The following is a 25,908-nucleotide window of genomic DNA, read 5'->3' as shown; positions in this document are numbered from 1 at the left end:
TCCTATTGAAACAATAGCAGTTGAGCAGTCTTTGTGACTGAAGCTGCTGCCATCTGTGCCCCAATAATGAACCCTCATTTCAATGTCACTTAGATCTTTTCCTCTTGCCATTGTGATCCAAAATTGAGGTCAACTGGGCCTGCTCTGAATTTTTATGTATGCCACATAGCATGATAGGATGCTTAATTGTAACATGCAGTACAGCTGTATTTCTCACACATTTTTACTATTCTTTGACTTAAATTAATTTTTTTAGTGAAGCTGATCTCCAGGAAATATTCTGATAGAAACACTACAAAAACGATTTATGACATTTTGACCTTTTAAAATCAATCTAAGGGAGTAGGGAAATGCTGATACAGCCGATACTACGTTAGGTCGCAGAAGCCCGGCAGAAGCCCATGGATTTTTCGATTGATAGCAATTCTCGCGAGCACGAAGAAGAGCGTAAGTCACATGGAAGGCTCGCGATATCTTTGTAGCAATGCAACCGCTCCGTTTCGAATACGGAAATCTCGCGATTCTTCGTAGTCTTCATCGGTGTGGCCTTGTGCATGAGACGGTGTGCTTCATGGCGGTGGCAGTGACTGCGGTAAATAAAATACTTTTGCAGGCTTGTTTTATTGTTCTGTTTTATGCTCGTTGTCTATTCGTGTTTTTAAAACGCAAAGAAACAATATCAGGCCAGAAATAGACGTGTTGCGCAGTTGGAAGCGTTATACTTGGAAATGGAAAAAACTTACCACCTCTGCGTTGCGCTAACCCGGTTAGGTAGCTAGCTTCGATGGCAAGCTAATGTTAGCCAAGGAGCTAAAGTGAAAACTTAATTGTATATCGCATAAAGCGGGTTTGAGTGTAATAACAGAATAGACATATGAGCATATATCTAGCTGCATTCGCCAACAGACTTTTTAGAACGCTTGCAATATAGAGATACAGAACGTGTATATATTGGACCAAAAATTCCCCGTGTTAGCAAATGTTGACGGACTACTTTGTTCTAGGGAGCAAGCTGGTTCCCCGCGCGTAGTCCTTGTTGGCTAGCTATGTCTGAAACTAGTTTGATAGCTAGCTACACTTCGCACTAGCTCCAATTTTGTTGCATTTTTCATATACATAACTCCCAAATATCATGTAATGTTAGTATTACTAGCGGCGATGTATCGATGGTTCCATACTAGGCCACTCATGTTTTTGGTTGACGCTAGCTTCCCAGTTGAATTGCATGGTGTGCATCTTAAAGGACTAACGTTAACGTTAGTAATAGAAGATACCAATTTTCAGTTTTCAGTTCAACAAACGTAAATTGGTATAATATCGTTATAGTTGGGTCATTGTAACGTCAGCTCAAACTAGAAATGCGATTGTGAAAAGTGGGCGATTAACGCTGGCTAAGCTGAATTGTGCTAACACTGTTGCCAATAATTATTATTTTATTTTATTTCTTACAGTTTGTAAGTTAGAGAAATTGTTTGTACCCGCATGGGTAGGTCCGAAAAAACTACGTCTCGTTATTTTGGGCACGTAGCATTGCCAGATTACTTTGCTAGCGGCTTCCTTTAGAAAACGGTCGTTGGTCTACTTGAATGAACCAAAATGTGTTATACTCAACTATTTAAGATCATGCACCTCTCTGGCGAATTAAGGAGCTTTTTTGTCGAAAGTGATGCAGTTCAAAACAATAGTCTCACGTTTATCAACGAAATCCAGACCTTAAAATTTTTGGTTCTAGTTTTGTTGTTAATATTAATTTTTCACTTCTATGTTTAAAAATGCCTACGTAAATGTTTTGATTAAATAAGCTGCGTATGGAAATTTGAGAAAAACGGCATACGGCCATTGGTGGATTGTATTTTTTTTAACTCATCTGAAGGATTTCTCTTTTCCTATAGACTCTGTTTTGAACTGTAAAAGCTCTCCCAATTTATTATCTCCCCACGGGTAACGCGCATCAGGAGACCCCAGCGAAGAGCAGGTGCTAGGTAAGGGGCTTATCTTCCCAGCATGCACTTGTGCCGCCTGGTTGTGCGTGAAGGCTCTGCATCAGCTTAATTGTTTGAGCCTCATTTTGAATATGTAGTAGACAGAGTACTACTTTTTGATCTCGTGAGTTGGCCTGTTCAACCCGACCAGATCTCTTGGCACTACTAATATGGCCGTATGGTGTGTGGTGCCAAGCCACTTTATGTTTAGTAAATGGCTCGCACACTGACAGAAAGATGTAACATTGGCCAACTGAATACAAGTGTTACAGGATACGTTACAGGTGCTAAACACTCAAGGTATTTTGTACGTTACCTTGAATATTTAAGCTGATCTGCCCCATGGTCCGGTGAACACACCTGCTTTTAACGACCATTGTTTGTAGCACTAGATGTATTCCGAGACCATATAGCCTTAACCTGTACGATGTTAGAACTTGTGTTAAACGCTTGAAAACACCTGGGGAGTTCTTCCAGTTTCACATAAGTGTTTTTGCACTACCTAAGCGCTCTTACATGGTTAGGGTTCCTTTTGCTTTTACAGCACCAAAAAGGTGTAGCTGCATTAAAGGTAGCCTGAAAAAGGCAGTTAGTTAGGCATAATAGATTCACTTAATCATGGGACAGCACGGTATCTTCTGGGTGCAGGTGTGAATTAGGATTGTTTTAAAAGGTCCTGGTTTTCCATGCCTCCTCCTTGGCAGCCATAACACGTTCCTCTTTCAAGGCATGTTATCTAAACTGTCTTGTTTTTTCCCCAGCTGGGGAAAAAAAAAGAAAAAAAAAGTTTGACCACCCTTTTTTTAAAATTAACTTTGGATGTACAGTGTTCACAGTGTGTTGCCTCTCCCAATAACTTGATCTAAGTAGGTTTGTGTTTTTTCTTTTCCTTTTTTTCTTTTTTTTTTGTTGTTTCTCTCTGTGTGTCGTTTGTGCTCTAGAGCGTATCTCTTGACTGTACTATATTTCCAAAGCCAATGGCAGAACTAATTCGGTTGAAACCTCCTTAAGGGGGGGGCAGGGCACCACTGGAGTTCATAAGAGCAAAAGGTACTAAAATGTTTTCTTCTGTGTCATAGTCAATAAGGTGGCTTCACCACGTGCTGCATAAGTAGTCCAGTCTGAGGGTGAATGTAAGCTCCATGTGATTATGACAATGGCAGTTTGTAAATGAATATCAGTCATATAACCCATGAATTAACATGCATGGATTACTTTTAGTAAATTTTGCACTACAGTGATGTGAATTGCATTCCAATCTTCTTCCCCAAGGCCGTAGCGTGTAATTTGCATTTCAATTGGCAACATCATTGTTTTTTTTGTTTTGTTTTTTGAATGAGCAGAATTGCATAAACTTATGAAAAATGTTTGGATGCCAAAGTTGCATTGTAATCATTCTGTGCCCCCCATTCACCAAATGGCAGCAGTTTTTGAGTGTTCAGTTATGCACAGGGCGTTTTAAAAGTGACGCGTCTTTTCAGAGCAAGCTCAAAGTGGCGAACCCTGCATTTGGTTTCTGTTTATTTTACTGCATAACTATTGCAGTCTTTTAGAAATGCCTGAAATTATACTGTTTTAAGGCACCCCCCCATGGTCACATGTTAGATTTAAACATGCAGTACATTATGTCTGTTATCTCTTTAGAGCAGGGGGTTACCAATCTTATCCAGAAAGGGCCGGTGTGGGTGCCGGCTTTTGCATGAGCCTGTTACTGAGTCTCCTGATTCTACTTATCACGGTCTTGATTGAAGACCACGGTAATCAGTTGAGTGATGTGTTGTGGTGCAGGGGTAAAACAAAAACCTGCACCCACACCCACCCTTTTCAGATAAGACTGGGGACCCCTGCTTTGGAGGAAAAACGGATAACAGACTTTCAGTGAAGTAAATGCTTAGTCTGGAGCAAGACAGTCGGTTGTTATTTTCCAGCCAGTATTTTAAAGATGCTTTAAAGTGGGACAGCCTTTACTTCTGTCGCCAAAGTCGAGAACAGTACCCAAACCGTTGACAGCCCTGATTCAGATCCCCACCCTTACAGCCAATGAGAACCCGGTTTTGAGTTTGCTCTGAAACCAGGGGAGAGGGAATAAGTGGACTGAGCCGAAATGTTGATCTGTGGTTGTGTTGATGTGAGGGGGCGAGCCGGGGGAGCGTTCAGTTCCCGCTCTGCCCCCTCCAGTGCGTGCGTGCGTGTGTGTGTGTGTGTGTGTGTGTGTGCGTGTGTGTTTGGGGGCGTCTGAGGTGTTGGAGGGGTGCGGGGGTCCCTGACCGAGCCTGTCTGCGTCCGCAGGGAGGCCAGGCTCTGATGATGGAGAATGGACAGAGCACGGCCTCGAAACTCGGCCTGCCGCCTCTCACGCCCGAACAGCAGGAGGCGCTGCAGAAGGTAAGGGCTCCGTGCCGACGGCGCTGTCCCGGCGGCCATGTTGGCGGCGGCGGCGTAACGCCGACAGAACCTTCCAGAGACGACGTTAGAACGTTTTGCGTTATTGGGGGTGGAGCTTAAAAGGTTCAGCGCTAAGCACAGAGTACGACAGACACGCTAAAACCACAGACGTGCTAAAACCACTGACACGCTAAAACCACAGACACGTGCAGTCACAGACAGCATAAAACAGTAGTTGTCGCACTTGCGCTGTGACAGGTCATGATTTCTGCGTAGCAGGCTGACTGTGCAGAAATGTTGCCCGTCTCAATCTAAGGGCAACTGAAGTGGTAACGTGGATAAACATTTTGAGGTGGTTTCCTAGCAAGTTTTTTTTCGTGTCGCCAAATTGATGGATGCGGAAGTTCATCCCCGGGTTTAAGATTGGGCGACCGAAGGGGTTCTGTGGGGGAAAATGTTTTTCCGAATTTGAAGCTCCCCTCCATTTCTTGGCACACACGCCGTTGCTCAGTACGCGTGTGTGTAATGTACGGAGGAACAGCACTGCCAGTGCTATGTCTTCGGTGCCAGCGTGTCACCCGTCTGCTGGTTCTATCCTCAATCGCTGGCACACCTGAAACGGGACTGCAGAGGTGAGGCTTCCTTAACTGGCGTTCACCTTTCCTTTAACTAGTCTTGCGTGCGGAACGTGCCCGTTCAAGCACACCTGAAATTTAGACGTCAGGCCGAATGGTTTAAATTGTAAATAATGTTCTTGGAAATATCGTCTTTGAATTTTTGTCTTGTGGCAATCTGTGAATATTTGTCTGTGTGCTAGTCGTTGCGTCTAATGGGATGTTGATATCTGCCCGTGCTTGATGTCACTGACACTGTCGGATTGAGCTTACCCACCGTGCTGTACAGAAAGCACATTCCACCGACCTCTGTCGTGTGGTCATTAAAAATGATTGATTGATTGATTACTTGCGTATTTTTTCTGCTGAGCTGTATTTCCCGTTAAATGAAGGTTCAGGGGGCGTGTTTGTAAGGTGTTTGGGCAGTAGGGCGCCTGGCACGCCACGCCACGCCGGCGCTTCCTGTCTGTGGATTCTAACGTGACGCGTTCCTCGCTCGCTCACGCAGGCGAAGAAGTACGCCATGGAGCAGAGCATCAAGAGCGTGCTGGTGAAACAGACCCTCGCCCACCAGCAGCAGCAGCTCACCAGCCTGCAGGTGAGTCGTCGTGTGCCGTTTACCTGGAAATCCACTTAAACCAAAACTTCAGTTGATTTTGTGTGCGCTTCATATTTACGCGCTTGAGTTTTTCCAGATACAAACCGCGTAATATAAACAGCGTTATCGTGTTACACCCTGTTGTATGCGTGTTCTTTTTTGACGTTGAGTGTGGATTTTTCTGTTGCAGTATGTGGGGCCTGTGTCATGAAGCAGGATCACTGAGTCTGCTGGCTAAGTGCTGATTAAAACCCTGCAACAGCTCTTTTTTTAAAAATTTACTTCAGTCTGTGTTCCGGTTTTGGGAGGGTTCTGGGCTTTACTCGGTGCAGTTACCCCATTAACTCAGTAACCCTGCTTCCTCACGCAGGCCCCTGGCCTTCGAGCTTAGAGGCCTGTTCCGTGCCGCACCGCACAGCTGTTCAGGCAGCCATTTTCCTTTTCCTTTTATTTTCGGTTAGGCCATGAATTTGAGATGAGGAACCTCTATTGCCTCAGCTGTTTAATATTTAATGGCCCCCCTCCCCAGAAAGCGAATATAATATTCCAAGCAATTATTTAGAATGATTAGAAATGGACTTGGTAAGACAGGACCCTTCCTTCCTTCCCCTGAAGTTTTAATTTCCGATGCTCTGTGTTCCACGTGGTCCTGCCTCGGGCAGCTAATCTCTTGGCGGCCTAGGCCTCAGTTCTTCTTCCATTCTTGTGTGTTTGACATCATTTAAGATCCTACATGTAACCCCCCATTCTATGTCGCAGAAGTTGTCCCCGAACCCTCGTTTTAGCTCAGAGATGGTTATCTTCCCTGTTTACGTCCGCAGCATGGGACTGCTGGTGGCTGGGTTGTTTGTCCCTTTGTCGTCTTGTGTTTTTGGGTTGACGACAGTAACTAAGGGGGCGAGACTCTTGCAAAAGTTAATTAATGCATTAATTATGTGGGTTGCCTGCTCTCTTGTTTTGGCCCAAGCTGTAAATGGCCTGTCCCGTAGGCTCTGTGAGGTTTACTTGGTTAAAAATGTTCTCATTGCAGTGCGTTAATTTGGCAATGTCAAGGAAAGGAAAATCCTTTCATGAAATTCTTTACTTTGACATTGGCTTTCTGGATCATATCTTTTTTTTAAAAAAAAGCTGATATCCATGCAAGAGATGACCGTATGAAAGGAAAACACAACAGAGAAAATGACTGCAGCGTGCGTCTCAGTTCCTGCTCCTAATTCTGTCCTTGGCTTTCAGATGGCTTCCTTGACGATGGGCTTCGGAGACGCCCTCTCGCCTTTGCAGTCGGTCAGTACCACCCTTTTCTTGCCCTCGTGCAGTTCTTTTCAGAGCCGACTGCAAGGCTTGAATGCTCTATGTGATCATTTAGGGCCACAGACTTCACACAGTTCATATTTTAAATGTTTTTTTTTTGTTGTTGTTTTTAAAAAAAATATATTTCTTCAAAAGTCATTTTAACTGTGTCTGTTCCAAAGCCCACCGCTATAAATTAGAGAGTGTAATCAGAAACTTTAGCGTGTGCACTTCCATCCTTGATATTTTAAGCAGTTTAGAACTGTTACCGGAACTCTTGTTTACCTACTGTGACCTCATAGCTGCTGTGACCTCACAGTCCATATGGATGCTGCGCCTCTGGCTCTGGAGGCTCTGTGGGCGTGACCCTGTTTTTGTTTTTTCGTTTTTTGGCGGCCTGGCAGGTGGCGGCCCAGCGGCAGCGCGCCTTGGCGATAATGTGCCGGGTGTACGTGGGCTCCATTTACTACGAGCTGGGCGAGGACACCATCCGCCAGGCCTTCGCCCCCTTCGGGCCCATCAAGAGCATCGACATGTCCTGGGACTCCGTCACCATGAAGCACAAGGTCTGGGCCCCGGAGCCTTGCCCCGTCCTTTCTCTTACATTTGCGCTCATTTTATTTTATGCCTCTGTAAACAACACCTCATAACTGAGCGGGCAAGATTAATAATGCACACCAAAGAAGCACCACTGGCTTTGAAAACGATCACATGGGTACTTTAGAGGTTTCCGTCTGTGTGTCTGTGTCAGAGGTGGGACGTCCAGGGGTCAGAAAGTCCTGCTGTGTTTTTCTTCCACCCATGAACTCAGCCAGCTGATTTCACTAATCAGTTCTACTTCCCGGCTGAAGAATTGTGCTAATTAGCGGATCCGGGTGATGGGAACAAAATTCTGGGGAGGGCTTCTACTTTCTGAACCTGGATTTTCCACCTCTTGTTGGCATATTTTACAGTTTTCCCTCCACACCTCTCTGAGATGGTCTGCTGCATTAGTCTTAACAGCCATAAGCCAGGACGACACATTCAGCCCAGTGTTTTAATCTAGAGCAGGAGGACCTGCCAATGTGGTCTGTACTCTCATTGGCCTGTGCTCCTGTATAAAGGTGGCTTCTGTTTGTATCTTTGGGTAATTGGGAGGTTCTGTCCGCCGGCTTCACAGGTGACCTCTGCTTAAAGGTCTCTGATGAAACGCCTGCGCGGGGGTTTGAAGTGCCGAGCCTCACGGACGGGCGGCGCTTTGAAGCGCTGTGGCCCCGCCCCTAACTGCCCAACTGTCGTTTTTTTTGTCTCCGGTGCGTCTCCGCAGGGCTTTGCCTTTGTGGAGTACGAGGTGCCCGAGGCGGCCCAGCTGGCCCTGGAGCAGATGAACTCCGTCATGCTGGGAGGGAGGAACATCAAGGTGAGCCCTCCCCAGAGGGTCAGGACAGGAGGGGGGGGGCAGGTGCTAGACCTCGGCAGTATTTGCGAACTGCCACCTTCTCACTGGCTTGTTACTGTGTCTGTTGCCAGTGACAGGAACCAGGGCTAAACTACAGCATGTGCAAACAGATGCATTTTACATTATTCACGATTCCCCCATTAAAACCATTTGAAAATGCTCAAATGTTGTCAGTGGGACGATCCGAGCTTGTTTAGTGCTTGTGAATGCCCGACGGTGGAACTTTTTTTTTTCCTGTCAGTACACATACCCTCTATAATTGAAGACTTTTGCCATTATTTTTTGACATCACAGTTATGTTGATGACGTCACTTGTGTTGTGGTTACAGTGTGAAAATAGTTTTCCTTTAGATGTACCTGCAGAACCTGCAGAACACAGGTCCCCAGGCATAGACATCCAAACTCTGGGTTCTGGGTGTGTCTCTCCGTCTCTGCCAGCCATTATAGCTGTCAGGACGAGGCCCCTCCCGCTCTGACTGACCCGTGCTCCCATGATCCCGTGCTTCAGGTGGGGCGGCCGAGCAACATCGGCCAGGCGCAGCCCATCATCGACCAGCTGGCGGAGGAGGCCCGCGCCTTCAACCGCATCTACGTGGCGTCCGTCCACCCCGACCTGTCGGACGAGGACATCAAGAGCGTCTTCGAGGCCTTCGGCAGGATCAAGTCCTGCACGCTGGCCAGGGACCCCACCACGGGCAAGCACAAGAGCTACGGCTTCATCGGTGAGCGTCCCGCGCCCGGCGTTCCTTACACTGCACTACACTGCACTACATTACACTACACTACACTACATTACATTTCATTAGCTACACTACACTACACTACACTTCATTAGCTATACTACACTACATTACATTACATTATACTACATTACATTACACTACACTACACTACATTACATTTCATTAGCTACACTACATTACACTACATTACATTTCATTAGCTACACTACATTACATTACATTTCATTAGCTACACTACACTACATTACATTTCATTAGCTACATTACACTACACTACATTACATTTCATTAGCTACACTACATTACATTTCATTAGCTAGACTACACTACATTTCATTAGCTACACTACACTACACTACATTACATTTCATTAGCTACATTACACTACATTACATTTCATTAGCTACATTACACTACATTACATTTCATTAGCTACACTACACTACATTACGTTACATTAGCTACGTTACACTACACTACACTACACACTACATTACATTAGCTACAGTACACTACATTACACTACATTACACTACACTACACTACTCTACACTACATTACAGGCATTTAGCCAGACGCTCTTATCCAGAGCGACTTACGCGACTTCACTCACTCAGCGGCTTCATCCTCTCACGTTCATTCCTCATGGTGGACCAGGAAGCCGTCCCTGCAGTTCACCCCTCCTCAGTCTTACCAGCCTCCTGTTCAGTCAGTACCAATACTCTGGTATTACGTTACATTACAGGCATTTAACAGACGTTCTTTTTACATGGCAATTTACATCGCATCCATTTATACAGCTGGGTTATATACTGAAGCAATGCAGTTTAAGCACCTTGCTCAAGGGTACAACGGCAGCCTCCTACCCAAGAATAGAACCTGCGACCTTTGGGTTACAAGGCCAGTTCCTTACCCATTACACTACACCAAGGGTCCTCAGTTTTATCCAGAAAGGGCCAGGTGTGGGTGCAGGCTTTCATTCCAGCCAAGCAGTTACACACCTGATTCTGCTAATCAAACACTAGCGTCTTTGCTAGGGACCTTGATTAGTGGAATCGGGTGCGTAACTGCTTGGTTGGAATGAAAGGCTGCACCCACACTTGGCCCTTTCTGGATAAGATTGAGGACCCCTGCCCTACACTGCCCCGCCACCCAGTCTTCCTCTCGACCCCCCCTGTACACAGGGCTCGCTGGTTCCCCGTCTCTCAGTTCTGACCTGGCTCCTCCCCCCTCTGCCCCCCCCCCCCCCCCCAGAATACGACAAGGCCCAGTCGTCCCTGGACGCGGTCTCCTCCATGAACCTCTTCGATTTGGGCGGCCAGTACCTGCGGGTGGGGAAGGCCGTGACCCCACCCATGCCCCTGCTGACCCCGACCACGCCCGGCGGGCTCCCCCCTGCCGCCGCCGTGGCGGCAGCCGCTGCCACCGCCAAAATCACAGCCCAGGTAAATATCTAAAGACCCCCGCAGCCCCCCCCCAGCACACGGGGTGGGGCCCAGCAGGCCTGCTAGGACAGCGCAGAACAGCCATACAGGAGTTTAGCGATCTAAATCCAAAGGGTTCCCACCCCTTAGAGATGCAGAACAGTCCTCCTGTATGATATAGCGCAGACTACCTTTTGCTCTCATTGTAGTGGTAGTTTAAGTGTCCTGTTGCAGTGCAAGGTTTCCACTTGTTAGTTAGCAGTTAGTTAACATTAGTTAACATTATTTACTTGTCAGTTAACCCGCAGCTAGTTCACCCACGGCCTGGAAGGTTTAGCTCGGGTTTGTTTTTGGAACCGGTTTAGGGCTCGGCCTTCAGTGTGACCGCAACGTTTTGAGCTTCGGTTTCGCGGTAGCGCTATTGTTTCCACCACGTTTAGAATTGGATTTGAATGTGTATTGAAACATTCACACTCAAAAAGTTTTTGCGAGCTAAAAATGAGACTAATAAAGCACTCGGCTAGTTCAAGACCCGTTAAAGTATTGTCAGAGCACATATCTCTGAATATACTGCTTTTAAAATACTGTTTTTTTTTTTTTTTTTCCAGTCAGAGCATTCTAATTTATTAGCCCTAATGTGGGTAATGTGCAGCCATTTTGTGTTCTAGGCAGATGGTGTGCAGCCAGAGCTCTCTGCCCTTCCTTACTGTGGCTGAGAGGCTGTTCTGGGATATTCCTTCAGCGCTCTCGTGTTCTTTAAAGCAGCACGTCTTAAAGACCGAAATGTAGCTGGGAATTCGGTGCAGCTGTTGTCGGATTCATTTTTTATTTTTTTATTTTTTTAAACAGAAGAGAAAAAAAACGAGCTTCTAAATAGTGTAGAATTTTTAAAAAAAAATACCCAGAATCCTCTCAGGCACTGAAGAAACTCTCTCTATAAAGAAACTCTTTCTTTAAGCACCTCCCTAAAAAAAAGAGCCAAAATGGTGGACTGCGACTTATTGCACACGGAGCCTTATCAGTGCTCACGATGCTGTTTGGCGCCTGTAGTTTAACGTACGGAATAATGACTCTCGGGAGGATTCCGTCAGGAAGCTTGATACACCTTGTTGTAGCTAGCGGCTCTTGACGCCTGGGCCCTGTTAATTAGGCTCGTAGAGTCTTGGCAAACAGAGGGACACAGGGGAAGAGTCGGGTAACTGTTGATACTTGTCCTCCGCGAGAGATTGGGTGCCTCGTTACAGAAAGAGGGAGTGACTTTAATAGACTTGGACAGAAACCGCAGTGTGGCTGTTGGGTGGCTGGTCTTGAAGCGTAGGGTTAAACGTAGTGGCACTGGGTACCGAATCCTGAGCGTGGTGGCGCCGACTGGGGCTGCTAGTCCAGCAGAATGGGTTGGCGTAGTGTTGCCCAGGGAGGGAGGGTGTTGGCATGACTGTCCCTGCCTCATGGTGCTAGAGGAACTCTTCCTTGCTCAGGCACTTGTAGCCCTGTGTTATTACTGTGTCATGTGCACATGTTTAACTCATTGGGTTGCACAGTTGCACTGATAAACTGCAGAGTGGAGAGAACTGGCAACTGCTGGAAGTGGTGAGGCATCCATGCAAGCATGTGAGCATTTTTTACGAGCCCAAAAGATAAACTGGCAAATAAAAATTTAATATGTCAATGTTTGAAAGAAAATGAGCAAATACGAATGTTTGAGTTTATTTTTCGTCCTTTAATTTCTCCCTGCTGGCCTTGTGACTTAGATTGTCAGTTTATAACAGATTAAGGTAGTTCTCAGTCAGCTCAGGTTAAACTGAACGGTGTTGTTGTTTTATTCGCAGTGTCGTTTTTCCATTTCATCGTCCTAGATCATTCGTCTTGATGTTTTTTGGTCTCGTCTGGTGGCGTTCACATTTGAATGGTAGTCCCATGGTGAAAATGTGGCGTTGTGCTGTAGCAGTTACATTCACGTTCAGCTCGGTGGTCGTGCTTAAGTACACCACACACATCAGGAGAACCCTGTCTAGTGCACAGCCGAGTCATTAGATCAGCCATTTTGGACCGGGGCTTCCCGACCGTGTTCCTGGAGATCTGCGGTCCTGTAGGCTTACACTCCCGACCCTAATTTGGCACACCTGGTTCTACTGATTAGCAGCTCTAGCTGTTGAATGAGGTGCGCTTTGTTAGGGTTTGGAGTGTGAACCCACAGGGGCGCGGTGGGTCTCCAGGAGCAGGGTCGAGGGGCTCCGGCCCCCCCCCCGTAGAGACTTGTGTGTTGCGTCTGTCTTGTCCCGTCCTCGTCCCGTCCTCGTCCCCCCCCGTGTTTTGTGTTTCTGTGTTCCATGTCCTGGTTCACCGGCACTGTCCAGGCGGTGTTCCCTTATCTCCCGCTTTGTTCTTCCAGGAAGCTGTAGCAGGAGCGTCCGTGCTGGGGGCGCTGGCCTCGCCCGCCGCCCTGTCCCTCTCCCAGCAGCTGGGGGGGCTCCCGCAGGCCGTCATGGCAGCCCAGGCCCCAGGGGTCATCACAGGTACGCGGACAGCGTAGAAAGAGAGAGAGAGAGAGAGAGAGAGAGATAAATAGAGAGAAGGAGGGGGAAGGAGGGAGGGATAGAGAGAGAGAGAGTGGAGGAGGAGGAGGAGGAGGGGGGGATGCGAGGAAGAGGAGCACAGATCGCGCTACCGCCCAGCCGCCAGCCGAAAGGATGCCCCACCACCCCACCACCTCGACGCAGGCCCCCTCCGCACGGAGAACAAGCCCTCAGTCGCCCCGCGCAGAGTGACGCCGCGGAGGGGAACGTCGGCTCCCCCCTCCCGCCCCATCCGCCATGACCTTAGAGCACAAGTTGGGGGGGGGGGGGGTATTAGAGGTTTAATTCTCTTAAGTCCTGCCAACCCGGTGTGTCCCGGCCCGAGCCCTGCTGCGGGTCAGAACAGCGCCCTCTGTGGGCGAAGGATAACCAGGGTCCGTACGCGCAATCAGAATTTGGTTACGCAAAAAAATAATAATAATAATCTTCAGATATATGTTGATGGCTGGTTGAGTGTTTGCAGGCTGTGAAAACACTCAGCTGTGCGACATGATCGTTCTTATTTTCCTCCTGATTGAGGCAACGTGAGGTTTGCCTCCTAAGCCGGCTATAAAAACGCAGCACTGACCACTCAGAGCCATCTCCCCATGGCACACTTAACTACACAGTGGAGTATTTGGCCAATGCGGTGAGCTCCTTCAGGCACATCCCCCCCCCCCCCCCCCCCCCCCCCAGGGACCCGTCACTCATTTTAGGTGGCGACCATGAACACCCCCCCCCCCCCTACATTTTTTTATACTCCCGCCCCAACATCCTTCGTCCTCCTGAGATAGCCCCGCCTCCACGCCGTGGTTCGGAGCGTGCTCTGTGCGTCTCGTGTGGCATGTGTTCGCTGCATGCGGTTCCAAAAAATGTGCTCGTGAGAACAATACTCCATCAAGGTAAGTGCTAGGTTTTTTACTGTGTTCATCACCTGTGGAACTTTGACCCGTGCAGGTGTGTGTTGTGTGACACGCCCATTTGGAAGAACACTGGAGAATGACAAGGCAGCCCTGATTTAACTTCATTTTTTTTCTGATCGACAAGTTCCAATTTCCCCAGTGTTGCCTTCCAATGAAACACTATTTGGACACTAATTTGAAGGCAGTCCACAATTGCAGTGTAATTCTATGAGCAGTGGTGGCATTGAGGAGGGCTTCTTTGAGGGTAGCTCTTGAGTACAGAACCAAAATGGCAGGAGGTTAAAAAAAGAAAGTAGCACGTCTCAACCCAGTCTGTTTCCGGAAGCTTACAGTTGAACAGAAAGGTGTGCAGCTCGAATCCCAGGACTCTGTGGTTCGGATTGGCATTGTTAGTTTGATGTGAACATAATTAAGGTCAGAGTCATGGTGGTGTGCATCCCAGTCCTATTATAAGCCCATTAGTGTAATTTCTCCAGTGGAGATGAGATGCAAAGGCGAGAGAGGTGCTTAACCCTCCCCGGTGGAGAAATCCAGAGCCATTCTCCCCTATAGCTGTTTTCCTGTGCTGAAGGGGGTTCTGGTGTAGGCCGTTGCCAGCCAACTCAAAGTGTCCTCGCAGCGTTGCTGCCATGCAGTGGCAGTGTTACAACATTGACAGAACATTCCAGTGACATTGTGAGGACACTTTTGCTTTAGCTGGGTTGCCATTCCCTAGCTAGCTCGCTTCTTCGACCTTGTCGACCGTCGGTACGGTTGACCTTGCCACCGCTCTCAAGGTCGAACCACAGACTCTTTGCTAGACGCACTGTGCCAAAAGCTTGCGAGATCCTTCAGGGGGAGATTGAGGAACGTTTCTTTGGGGGGCGAAAATACGTCGGAGCCCTTGAGGTTTCTCAGTCTTTTAGTGCAGCAGGGGGTGGATGTGAGGAAGCTCCACGCACGGCTATGTCCGAACAGACGGTCTGTGTTGACTTTTTAATTTTTTTTTATTTTTTATTTCTTTATTTTTTTTCTTGTAAATGTCTCTCTCATCCCACCAGCGCGGCGGACGCGGACGCAGCTGGGCTCCCGTCTCTCCTCTCGCAGAATGTCTCGTCCTCCTTGAGTCGATCGCGTGTCTCTCTCTCTCCCCAGGTTGCCGTTAAGCTCCTACACACAAGTACATAAAAGATGGTTCACCTGTAACGGGACATCTCAACTAATAGATTCTCTTCTATTTTCTCTTCTCTCCTTGTCTCTTTCTCTCTCTCTCTCTCTCTCTCTCTTTTTTCCTCTCTCTATCTCTCTCTCTCCCCCCCCCCCCCCTCTCTGACCGTCCACAATTGCACCAACCGCGGCCACTAAATACCTCCCCCCTTGCTGCACATTGACCATCAAGTGTGAAGAGGACTGTCTCTCTCTCCAACTGCTAGTACCCCCCATAAACAAATCTCACATTCCCATTGGCCAGTGAGTTTACAGATTCCCGTGTGTTTGTGGATTTCACTTTGATGTGCATCAACACTACATGGCAGGGTCTTCCAAGGCAGGCTCGAGGCATCTTTAGTGGGAGGTGTGGCCGCTGTGATGCGTTTTCACGCTCCACTGGGCCACCCTCACATTAAAGATACACCAGTGTTTGTTTTCTTTTTTTTAAACAAAAAAAACAAAAACATCTTTTTTTTTTTTTTTTTTTTTTAATGCAGGAGTGCAGTAATATCTAATTTAGTTTTTCCACCATGTGGTAATCAAAGCATTTCCATTTTCTGCCTTCAGTAGAACTCAGGTAACTCAGCAGGTAACTCTTGAGAAAGGAACGCACATCAGTGTAAACAGGGCCTCTGTCTTTTATTTATTTATTTTTTTTACAATGTCACAAAATTTGGGGGCTTTGTGAAACCTCTGTCAGCTCAGATGATCATTTGCCTTTTCTCCGAGTGCCTCTGGGAGTTTATGCCTGTAACGGTCAGTATGGGGGCTGATTCCTGTGGGCTGTGTTCACTAAGAGCAGTTGTGCCCACGTGCATGAGACAGAACAAACTGTGTGAAGGAGCCAGTAGTCATGACGCCAGTTTCATCTCACAAGTATTTATTTTTTGGCATCATCTTCTATAAGGCAGCTAGTGAACTTAAAACCCAGACCAAATGAGAACTGCCTCTTTGTGCAGTAAAATTTAAAAATAACCCTGCATGGCCGCTCTTGCCTCTTTGCTATGTCTTGGGTGGGGGGGTGGGGGGTTAGGGATGCGTTCTCATGTGACTTCAAGCAAAGAGCCCACAGTTCAGCCTTTGGTTGGTGGTAAAACCCCCTCTCTGACCAAAGGGTTGGGGGGGGCAGGATCATTCGGTCTGGGGCACTGAAGTGGACCCCAAGCTGGCTTAACCTTTTGCCTCTCTCCAATCTCTCTCCTCCCTCTTCTGCCCCCTCCCCCCCCCTTCCCCGGCCCCCCCCTTCCCGCGCTGCATTCAGGGGTGACCCCCGCGCGGCCCAACCTCCCCGTGCTGCCGCAGGTGGGTCTGGTGAACCCGGTGCTGGCCTCCCCGCCCGTGCTCTCCGCCTCCCTGGCGGCGGCGGCGGCGGCGGCGGCGGCGCAGGAGGCCAAGAAGGAGGAGGAGGAGGCGCTGCAGGACGGGACGGGCCAGGAGATGCTGAGCGAGCAGGAGCACATGAGCATCTCCGGCAGCAGCGCCAGGCACATGGTCATGCAGAAACTGCTGCGCAAACAGGAGGTGGGAGGAGACGCACGCACGCTCGCTCGCTCGCTCGACAATGTCCTTATATGGGCTTCCTGGGCGGCACGTCTGGCCTAAGGGACTCTGCCTTGTTTGCAGCTTGTTTGTTCGATTAACGGGGTAATGCTGCAGAGATGCAAGGCAGTATGAAACTAATGTTTACAATGCTAAAAGCTGTGGTGACCTTGTGTAATTCAGGTCCGCCCTACCAAACAGGTCTTTTAAGGAGCAGGGTTTAAAAAAAAAAAAAAAATGTTTTTTTCAAAATGATAAGAACTCCATTGCTTTCAAGCCACCAGTAGTGATTGTCACATCAGCATTAGAGTGTCCAGTTAAGAACATTGTAATCACGTATTTGTGACCTCACACCTTTAAAGCGTTAATGGTCTCTCTCACGCCCCCCCCCCCCCCCCAGTCCACGGTCATGGTGCTGCGGAACATGGTGGGCCCGGAGGACATCGACGACGACCTGGAGGGCGAGGTGACGGAGGAGTGCGGCAAGTTCGGCGCCGTGAACCGCGTGATCATCTACCAGGAGAAGCAGGGCGAGGAGGACGACGCCGAGGTGATCGTCAAGATCTTCGTGGAGTTCTCCATGGCCTCCGAGATGAACAAGGCCATCCAGGCGCTCAACAACCGCTGGTTCGGCGGCCGCAAGGTGGTGGCCGAGGTGTACGACCAGGAGCGCTTCGACAACAGCGACCTCTCCGCATAGACTGCCCGCCGGCCCCCTGTTCGCCAACCACCTCTCTCTCTCTCAGCCGCCGCCGCCGCCGCCGCCACCAGCGACGCCGGCGCCTCTTTTTAACTTGTAATTATTTTTTTATTGATGTTGATATTAATATTATTAATGATCCCGTTGGGGGACGCAAGGAAAAACAAGTAGCCGCTCATGGAGTTTTTTTTTTTTTGTTTTTTAAATTCTGTCGCCTACTGTGAAGGACTGGATATATGCGTTTTTGTATTTTTGGTTTGTTTTTTTTTCGTTTTTTTTTTTTCCCCTCATTTGAAATTTGGTAACCCCTCAATATTTTTCTCCTTGACTACCGAGGTCAGCTCTTTAAGGACTCTTGCATCTTGTTATAGAGCTATTGGTTATGTTGCCCAGAACAATAAATTCTTCGAATACTGAAACTTTGGTTTGTCTTTAACGTTTAGATTTTTTTTTTTGTAATTATGAAGGTTTTAATTTCCTGCATGATGAAGATGTTTTGTCTTCTGCTTGTGTTCCATAATTTGCGGCAGTTTGCTACCTCCACGCAGTTAATATTTTCGCGGGCTGTGTTCTGACTTGAGTCTTATGCTTTCGATACTAAAAGAAGTTTCTGATGACTGGTCAGCTTTACAGTGTCATATTTTGGTTTTTTGGGGGGGTTCATGGTCTGAAAATTTTTTGGGGTTCATGTTCTGAAAGCAGGCAAAGTGCTTCAAATCATAGCAGCTTGTACAGGGGACATTTATCCAGAGGTGGTACACACGCATTTATTCCCCATTACAAAATACGGGTTTTTACATTGCGCCAACACTACTGCTTCCAGCACAGCTGTGTGAGGCTGCATGTTCTATCGATTGTTACATCCAAGAATAAGATTAGATGTTATATTTTTGAAGATTAAATTGGTGATATACCTCGCAGTGTCACTGCAAGCTGTGAAATGTATTCTTTCTTTAGATCAGGAACCCTAGAATGCCTCTAATACCCGCCATTATAATGCTGGCAGGTAATCGGGAACTTGGTAAGTATCTAAAATAATCCTTCGTAGTACATGAAAACGATCTGGGCCACTTGGGAAAGGCATAACCCCCCCCCCCTCCCCCCCCTTAAAGGACCCCAGGGTCTCACGCCTCCAGTCTTCGGCAATGTTTGGTTCGGTTTCTGTGTTAAAACACGTTATGCTTTTATGCACATCCATGCAGTCGAAAATGGCTTGTCCTGATGTCTGGAGCCCTCCCTCCATAGGTGATGCTGTGGCCAATTGTGTTTCATTCTACTGGCCAGTCAGTAGCCAATCATCTGCTGTTCAGGCGAGCCTGAACTTGTATTGGTCCAGCCAAAGGTATCTGTATATTGCAGCCAATTGCATAATAAATAGGTGGATCTAAATTTCCCTCCAATAAGCATGTTCTCGCGCTGTTTATACTTTTGCTTTACCCTTTAGAAATGTATTTTTTCTGCGGGAATGAAAATGATATTTAGCTAGCGACTGTCATATGCCTTCACAGCTTTGTTGCAGTCTTGGGGTTGGTGACAGATGTTGACTTGAACTAACAATCTAATGAGTTAGCATTACTCTGGAATTTGACCACGTGTGTATTTAATGTATATACTGTTTTTAAATATAAAAATAAGATTTAAAAAAACTTGTGTCGGGGACGTCTGAAAGGAACACCGTTTAGCCGATAGATAGCGCTATCGGGCTGTATGCTATGCTTCCATTCAGTTAGACCTCCCGACTCCTTGTGGTCGCTGTGCTGTGCGCACCGCGTTGACTAGAACGAAGGGGAAGGGGAGGGGGAATGAGCCAATCGCGAGGCGGAGCTGAGAGGCAGACAGCGCTCGGGATGAGTGCCTGTTTCAATGCAATGATCCACTCGACCGGCTGCTTAACGAGGGAAGCTTAGCGAGGGGAACTCCCCAGTGGATCAGCTGTGGAGTGCATCATTCTTATCAGAACCGCGGTAGTAGCTGGCGACTGGTAGCCGGTGTATTCGAGAAACGGGCCACCACCTGAGAGTGTCACGTCGAATTGTTGACCCGGACTTCCTTCCGATTGGATCGGCACCGAGATCCACAGAGCCGGCTATACCTTTCTGCTTAGCCCCCCCCCCCCCCTCCTCGGCCTGGCGCAAGCAAGTGGAGAAGAAGAATCAAACCCTGTTGCTGTTTTCTTCCTAGGTTGTTAGGAAGCTATCATTCGCGTTGCTTTCGTTGACGGGAAAATTGGGTTTCCGCATTGCTTTTGATTTTAATTCATAGACTATGTAGTAACATGACTGAAGACTGAAGATTAGCTAACCGCCTTAAAAACACTTCAGGTCCGATCCATCCAGTTACAATCCGTGGGAGGCGTTGCTTTCGGTTACTGATGCGATGGGACGTGGTAGCTAGCTTGCTATAGAGCAGCCACTGGGATTTGAATCGGATTTATAATGAATGCGACATTGTCTGTCGTATCCTTGTCAGAAGAGCTAGGTTACCTGGCCAGCTAACTGAAACTACCCGCAAACGTAGAGAGACGCGCGGAAGGGGCTTCGTGGATAACGCGTAGTTGGCTAGTTAATAAGCAAAGCTAATTATGTGGACGTTGAAAACGTGAAAAGGCTAGCTATCGTAGGCTAAACACAAGATGGTTTGTGATGTAACAGCGTTAGAATGAATTGTGACTGGGTAGTTAAGTTGACGATTAAAATAAATTTACCATTTTTATCAGTATTTTTACGGGACTAGCATTCGAATGTGCATTTTAGGTAGTATCGGACATTTTTCGTTACTTTGATATTTTTTTGTTTACCTAAACACGCGCCCTTTGGGTTGATGGATTAATCCCGCTTTCTGGATATAAATGAAAATATTGAAACAGGAATCGGATCCTACAATGCCAAAGGAATTACTGGCCGGTGTTTTTCATTTAATTGCACTGTAGTGTGGATTTTAGGTTCTCCGCAATTGTTGGATTTTCCTGGATTTCCCCGCTTTCCTGGGCTCCGTTGGCTCATCACCTCCTCCCCTCCCCCTTTCGCCGCTCGATGCCGAATATCTGAGCAACTCGTGTATCTTTTCCCCCTGAGATGCTGAAGTGTATCCCGCTGTGGCGCTGTAACCGCCACGTCGAGTCGGTGGACAAGCGACATTGCTCTCTCCAAGCGGTACCCAATGAGATATACCGCTATAGTCGGAGCCTGGAGGAGCTGCTCCTTGATGCCAACCAACTTCGTGACCTGCCCAAGGTAAGCAGCAACTTCTCTCGCGTTGGCTGACATGCTGCACGAGCCTGTTCCCAGAAAGCATCTGCTGTCCTCGAATCGAAATAAGTATAAATGTATGCGTGTGTGGCAACGTCAGTGAAGGCATAACAGCTTGTGTAATTATTGTGGAAATACAGCTTACTTTTGATCTGGTCGACGTGCTCTTTGCGCCTAAACCCTCCAGTCCCACCCCCAAGAACGAAATAAAAAAAATAAAATAAAGTGTTTTTCAAGCATTTTAATCAAACGAGTTTTGAAGGTTGCTGTTATGAGGCTTGTGTTTGTCACATTTGTGGTTCATCTGTATTGTCTCTTATTTATAAAAGGATGCGCTTTGAAGTAGCTGGCCAAGTGTTGATGGATGCTCTACCATGCACCCCTGGTCGCCAGGTCTTGGTAATAAATGTTTGCCTGATGCTTGGCATCCTTGTTCGTCCTGAAGGAGTACTTAAAAACAGCCTCTCAGTTAGATGTTGGACATTAATGTTAGCAAGAGATGTTGACCAGACCAAGCAAATGAGACCATGGGCTTTTGAAGTGGGGCAAAGTGTTTGGTTACGTGTCTACATTGTTTTGGTGTTTCCATTCTGAACTCGGGACGGGACCGTATATTCAGGCACCTTGGCACCCTGTGTGAAACTCTCGTCTGTGACAGTTATTCCAACCTGCACTCAAAACAGTCACTCTTGTGGCAACATCCTTATCCCCCCCCCCCCAAATGTAGAAAAAAACCTTAGGGTTGCCATGACGCTCAGCTGTGCAAGAGGTCGTTCCCTGCTTTGCCTCTGTGAATTGTCTGAGGGAGATCAGCGACCAGGGCAGCGCAGAGCATTTAGTTTGGCCCGAGAGTTACGAGGCACTTTCCAGTAAGGGGGCTGTGAGCCGTAGTGTACGGCAGCTTGGCTTTGGCAAGCAAGACAACGGATGTGGCAGTAGGGGAGAAAAGCGCCCAGATCCGTCAGGGGTTCTGTTTAAAATGCCTTAAGAGAGAGTCATCCCTGTTACCCTGTCCTGTTTACTGAGGGAATACGGTACACAGGGACGCTTGTTTATTGCTGTCAGTAGCCCCCCCCCCTCCCCCCGAAAATCGGTGGCAGATTTTCAAAGGGATAACCTTTGCAGCCACTCACGGCGTCAGGGGTGGGGAGCTGCACGTGTGGATGTGGGTGTCACTTCGGTCCCGAAATTCAAATTTCGGGTGGCAGCCAATCAGTGTTTGATGCAAAACAGAGGTTACTGGGTTACGGGTAGTTCCACCCTTGCCCCTCCCTGTTTCTCTGAATTTGGAATGCCCCGCCCCGCCCCGGTTGTTTTCACCAGCTGTGCTCATTGCCGTAGCCTCTGGTATCGATACAGGGGCGCGCCGACAAGCCTGTGCCGCGTGTCGAACCTGTGCTCATTTCCGCACAGTCTGCACAGGCATGTGTCAGAGGAGCATGCTTCACATGCAGCTCGAGCAAGCAGACGCTAGGCGCCTGATTGGCCAGTGGGGGCGCTGGTGAGCGATGACATGATTATCTCGGCATACTGAGTCCCTTCCTTCCCAAATTATGCTATGGCAAATTTACATCACTCTGTACAGCCGATGGCCACGATCGGTATGGGCAAAAATCCAGATACGATACCAGACCCTAAGGCCCGTCCACACTCTGGAACAGTGCCTTTGCAACAGGGGTCATCAAACCACGGTCCTCGTGGGCCAGGGAGCTGCTGGTTTTCTGCCTTCCCTTTACCTGGGAGTCGGGTGTGAAGACACCCTGCCCAATCGGTGGCACTAATTGTTCAGTTAATTGCCTGTGAGGAACAGAAAACCAGGGCTGGGTTTGGATTCGAGGGCCAGATTTTATGATCCGTACTTTACTGAATGAGCTACATTCAGCTCACAACATTTTCACTTTATGATCCGTACTTTACTGGATGAGCTACATTCAGCTCACAACATTTTCACTTTTTAAGTGACACCGTGATGTATCCTTGATCGGTCTTGTCCTGTGTTCTGATTTTTATTGGCTGTTTATGGCGCTGCTTTACCGGTAAGGACGCACCGGGTTCAGGTGTCATATTTGATCTGACAGGAAAGCCTCTTTGTCATCTCCCTCTCTCTCTCTCTCTCTCTCTGCTTGTTCAAACTTGTTTAATTTCCCTTCCTGCTGAATTTATAAAGCAATGAAACCGTCACCACGCACGGATTGCTCATCGACACGTTCGTACAGAGCGATTCTCCCCTTCAGTAAACAGCCGGAGAGCAGTTTACCAGGAAAGCAGGTATTCTTTTGGCAGGCTGTTGCGCTTCTTCGCTCGCGCTGGGGAGAAGCTCTGGCTGCCACTCCGGCTTGCTGGAGGCGGCGCGGCGCGCAGTGGGTAAGGAACTGTAACCCGAGAGGTCACGGGTTCGATTCCTGGGCAGGTACCACTGCCGTTGTACCCTTGAGCAAGGTGCTGAACCTGAATTGCTTCAGTGCGTATCCAGCTGTATAAACGGATACATACGGGGCGACATAGCTCAGGAGGTAAGACCGATTGTCTGGCAGTCGGAGGGTTGCCGGTTCAAACCCCGCCCTGGGCATGTCGAAGTGTCCTTGAGCAAGACACCTAACCCCTAACTGCTCTGGCGAATGAGAGGCATCAATTGTAATGCGCTTTGGATAAAAGCGCTATATAAATGCAGTCCATTTACCATTTACCATTTACATTCATGTAAATGTTGTGTAAGTCGCTCTGGATAAGAGCCTGGTTACATGCCTGTAATGTAATGTAATGCTCCGTCGATGGGAGGTCTGGTTCTAGGCTTGTAGGATCTGGGTTAAATGAATATTTGCTCTTGACAGGGTGGGAAATGAAGGAACACCACTGACCACCATCGGCTTCTGCTGGGTGTGCGGGGTATTCCCGTGGTCCGATGGAAAACCTGGACAAGCAGGCTTGTTAGGAATGGATTGCCCCCCCCCACCCCAAAGCTCCAAAATCACAGGGTCCCCCCCATACACCCCTTTGCTGCTAATGTGTGAATTGCTCATGTGTGAATTGTTAATGTGAGTCGGGGAAAGTTTCATCCTGGACACAGATGCACAAATCCTTGTTTTGAGAATTGAATTCTCATACAAGTTGGTTTTTTGTTTTCTTTTTTTTTTTAAAGTCTGGCACTCTTGCAAAACCCTTTTACAACTCGTTGGTTTGAATGGCGCTGAATATCTTGAAAACACCTTACCTTGATCCTGATGATCTTTGATTGTGATGTCATTGATGCATTTTTCCTGGCTACCGGTCTAACCTGTATAGCTGCAGCTTTATAGGAGCCCCACGCCCTGCATTCATGCCGGTCGTGGCAGGAATCTGGAATCGTGGCGATTTTAAAATAGCTTGCATGGCTGATTATACTGGTGAGGAAATATTAGCAGCGCACTGGCCTCCAGTTGGGATTTGCCCTGCCAGAGATATCGTGCCATTTCAGCGTTTCGGAATGAGGGTGTGGCTTCAGCTTGCAGGGAGGGGGGGGGGGGTGTTCAAATGGCATGGGGAGGGGCAAGGATTTAACGCGAAGTTTACCTGGTGTGGCGTGCAGTGCATGAGCCAACACCGGTGTGGTTGTCTCCACTCCGTCAATACCGGTATTTGTGGCATGAAAGTAGATTTAGAAAGTACAGTGACAAGCACATGAACTCACAGAGTTGTATGTTCAGTCTAAAGGAGTTCGAAGTAGTGATATGGTGAACTGATGAGGCGAAAATGCACCCTTGGACATACATAACCCAGACAGTTTTCCTCTGCGGGGGGAGGAAGGATTAGTACAGATTTCAGAGATGCTGCAGGGTGTAAATTAATTGGGGGTGTACAATAGGAAGACTGTGATCATTCGGAACACTTTTTTTTAAAATAGGTGGAACAGTTCAGTAGCATTTTCCCGTTCTGATGGAGCTGACCCTGAGTGCTGGTCGAGAGGCGGTACGTTGACCAGCAGGGCGGTTACAGTAGCGGTCAGGTGACCGCCAGCGAGCATATGGCGGCACAGACGGCGAAGGTTGCCCGCCTGGTCCATTCGGGCACAGATGGCGAGCCGGGCGCCACGCTGGGGCCTAATAATCGGCCCCGGGGCCCCTGGCCGTGCTCCGGCCGCTGGTCGCCGTTTAAATATGCATCGCCTCCCGCCCGCCGCTCCGTCTCCGCCTCCCCCCCCACTTCCTCATTCACGCTGGCAGCGTTTAATCAGAACGCGTCCTTAACGAACCCTTGTCTCACGATCTCGGGCTTAATGGAGTCTGACTGTGTCGGGTTTCCTCTCTCGCTCACACGGATAAGCAGCCTCCTTGTGCAAGTAACAGGCGTTGGGAAGTAGGTCTGTCAGATGTGCAACCGAAGTATAGATTTTAAAAAAAGAAATTGAATTAGCAAGAGGCATATTCTGGTTTTATTTTGCATGAGTTGGCCTCCTAACACTTGTTGTAGACTGTGCACACAGTAAGAGCTGTTTCCTACTTTTGCTCGTTATCAATCACCTTCAAGTGGGTGTAACGGCTACTCATGATGACCTTAGACGACCTCTAAGGGCGGGACCATGCTCGGTGAGTAGGTATGAATGGCCTTGTTTGTTCAAGATAATGTTGGCCATTCACTTCTAGGGAACCAGCCCTGATTGGCTAGTTGGCTGTCAGCTGGCTATATCTATCCAAGACGGCTAACTCAATGCGCTGATTCTGTGTCGTATTGGTGACAGTTGGTCTGAAGCCCTGCCTCTTTGCATCTCAGTCCTTTCGAACCCACGCAGAGCTGAACCACGGCCGTACGAGCCCTGCAGTCTCCCGCTTTCTTGTGGGACTGCGGCGTCACAGGAGACCTGAGGCTCTGAGAACAGCAGCTTGTTTGAGGGCTGGGGCAGGGGCAGGTGGGCAGGTGGGCAGTGAGGGCTGGGGCAGGGGCAGGTGGGCGGGTGGGCAGGTGGGCAGGCGGGCAGGCGCAGCGGCAGGTGGGCAGGTGGGCAGGTGTAATTACCTGTCGCCGGGGCTTGAATGGAAAGCTGTCATCGTGTCGTGTGTGTGTGCTGGGCCTCAGGTAAGGACGGGACAGCGAAAGGGGAGATATTTGGTGAACTCCCTCTCACCCCGAAGCCCCAGGGCTGCTCCAGGGATCTTCTGGGCGTGGGACGTCCTAGCTGCAGTTTCCGAGACGGGGATAGGGACGGGGGGGGGGGGGGGGGGGGGGGGGGGGGGGGGGGGAGTTATTTATGGAGTTTTAACCCAGCCGATCGGCACGCCTGTCCGGGGGAGGGAGCCGAGCAGCTGTC

The 25,908-nt window shown here is 48.4% G+C and overlaps 2 protein-coding genes and 1 non-coding gene across 8 annotated transcripts in view; all 3 read left to right on the top strand.

The window, feature by feature from the left end:
• The first annotated feature begins 490 nt into the window (after positions 1-490).
• On the top strand, positions 491-17,523 carry puf60a (poly-U binding splicing factor a). Of its 6 annotated transcripts, XM_035429539.1 has the most exons (13): positions 514-592; positions 1,893-1,982; positions 2,924-3,032; positions 4,272-4,367; positions 5,490-5,579; positions 6,813-6,863; positions 7,274-7,435; positions 8,176-8,268; positions 8,816-9,029; positions 10,305-10,495; positions 12,858-12,990; positions 16,402-16,661; positions 17,080-17,523. In XM_035429539.1, exons 4-13 carry the CDS (start codon positions 4,287-4,289, stop codon positions 17,377-17,379), a joined length of 1,575 nt encoding a protein of 524 aa, XP_035285430.1. In that variant the 5' UTR covers positions 514-592; positions 1,893-1,982; positions 2,924-3,032; positions 4,272-4,286; the 3' UTR covers positions 17,380-17,523. The 6 variants fall into 6 exon arrangements, with proteins under 6 accessions (XP_035285428.1, XP_035285429.1, XP_035285430.1 ...); XM_035429540.1 differs by lacking the exon at positions 2,924-3,032; XM_035429541.1 differs by lacking the exon at positions 1,893-1,982 and having other exon boundaries at positions 537-592.
• Positions 4,846-4,982, top strand: LOC118234782. The gene has a single exon (XR_004766725.1). It is a non-coding gene; the product is annotated as a small nucleolar RNA SNORA57 (small nucleolar RNA).
• A 1,657-nt stretch (positions 17,524-19,180) lies between the features above and the next one.
• The window catches only part of LOC118233662 (protein scribble homolog), a 98,110-nt gene continuing 91,382 nt past the window's right edge, over positions 19,181-25,908 (top strand). Inside the window, 1 exon segment of the mRNA XM_035429471.1 lies at positions 19,181-20,612. Coding sequence (XP_035285362.1) covers positions 20,454-20,612 — 159 coding nt within the window. The 5' untranslated portion in view covers positions 19,181-20,453.

Source organism: Anguilla anguilla, chromosome 8, assembly GCF_013347855.1.
Source record: "Anguilla anguilla isolate fAngAng1 chromosome 8, fAngAng1.pri, whole genome shotgun sequence".
NCBI classification, from domain to species: Eukaryota; Metazoa; Chordata; class Actinopteri; order Anguilliformes; family Anguillidae; genus Anguilla; species Anguilla anguilla.
The sequence above is the reverse complement of the archived record's forward strand: the minus strand, read 5'-3'. Positions and strand labels throughout refer to the sequence as shown.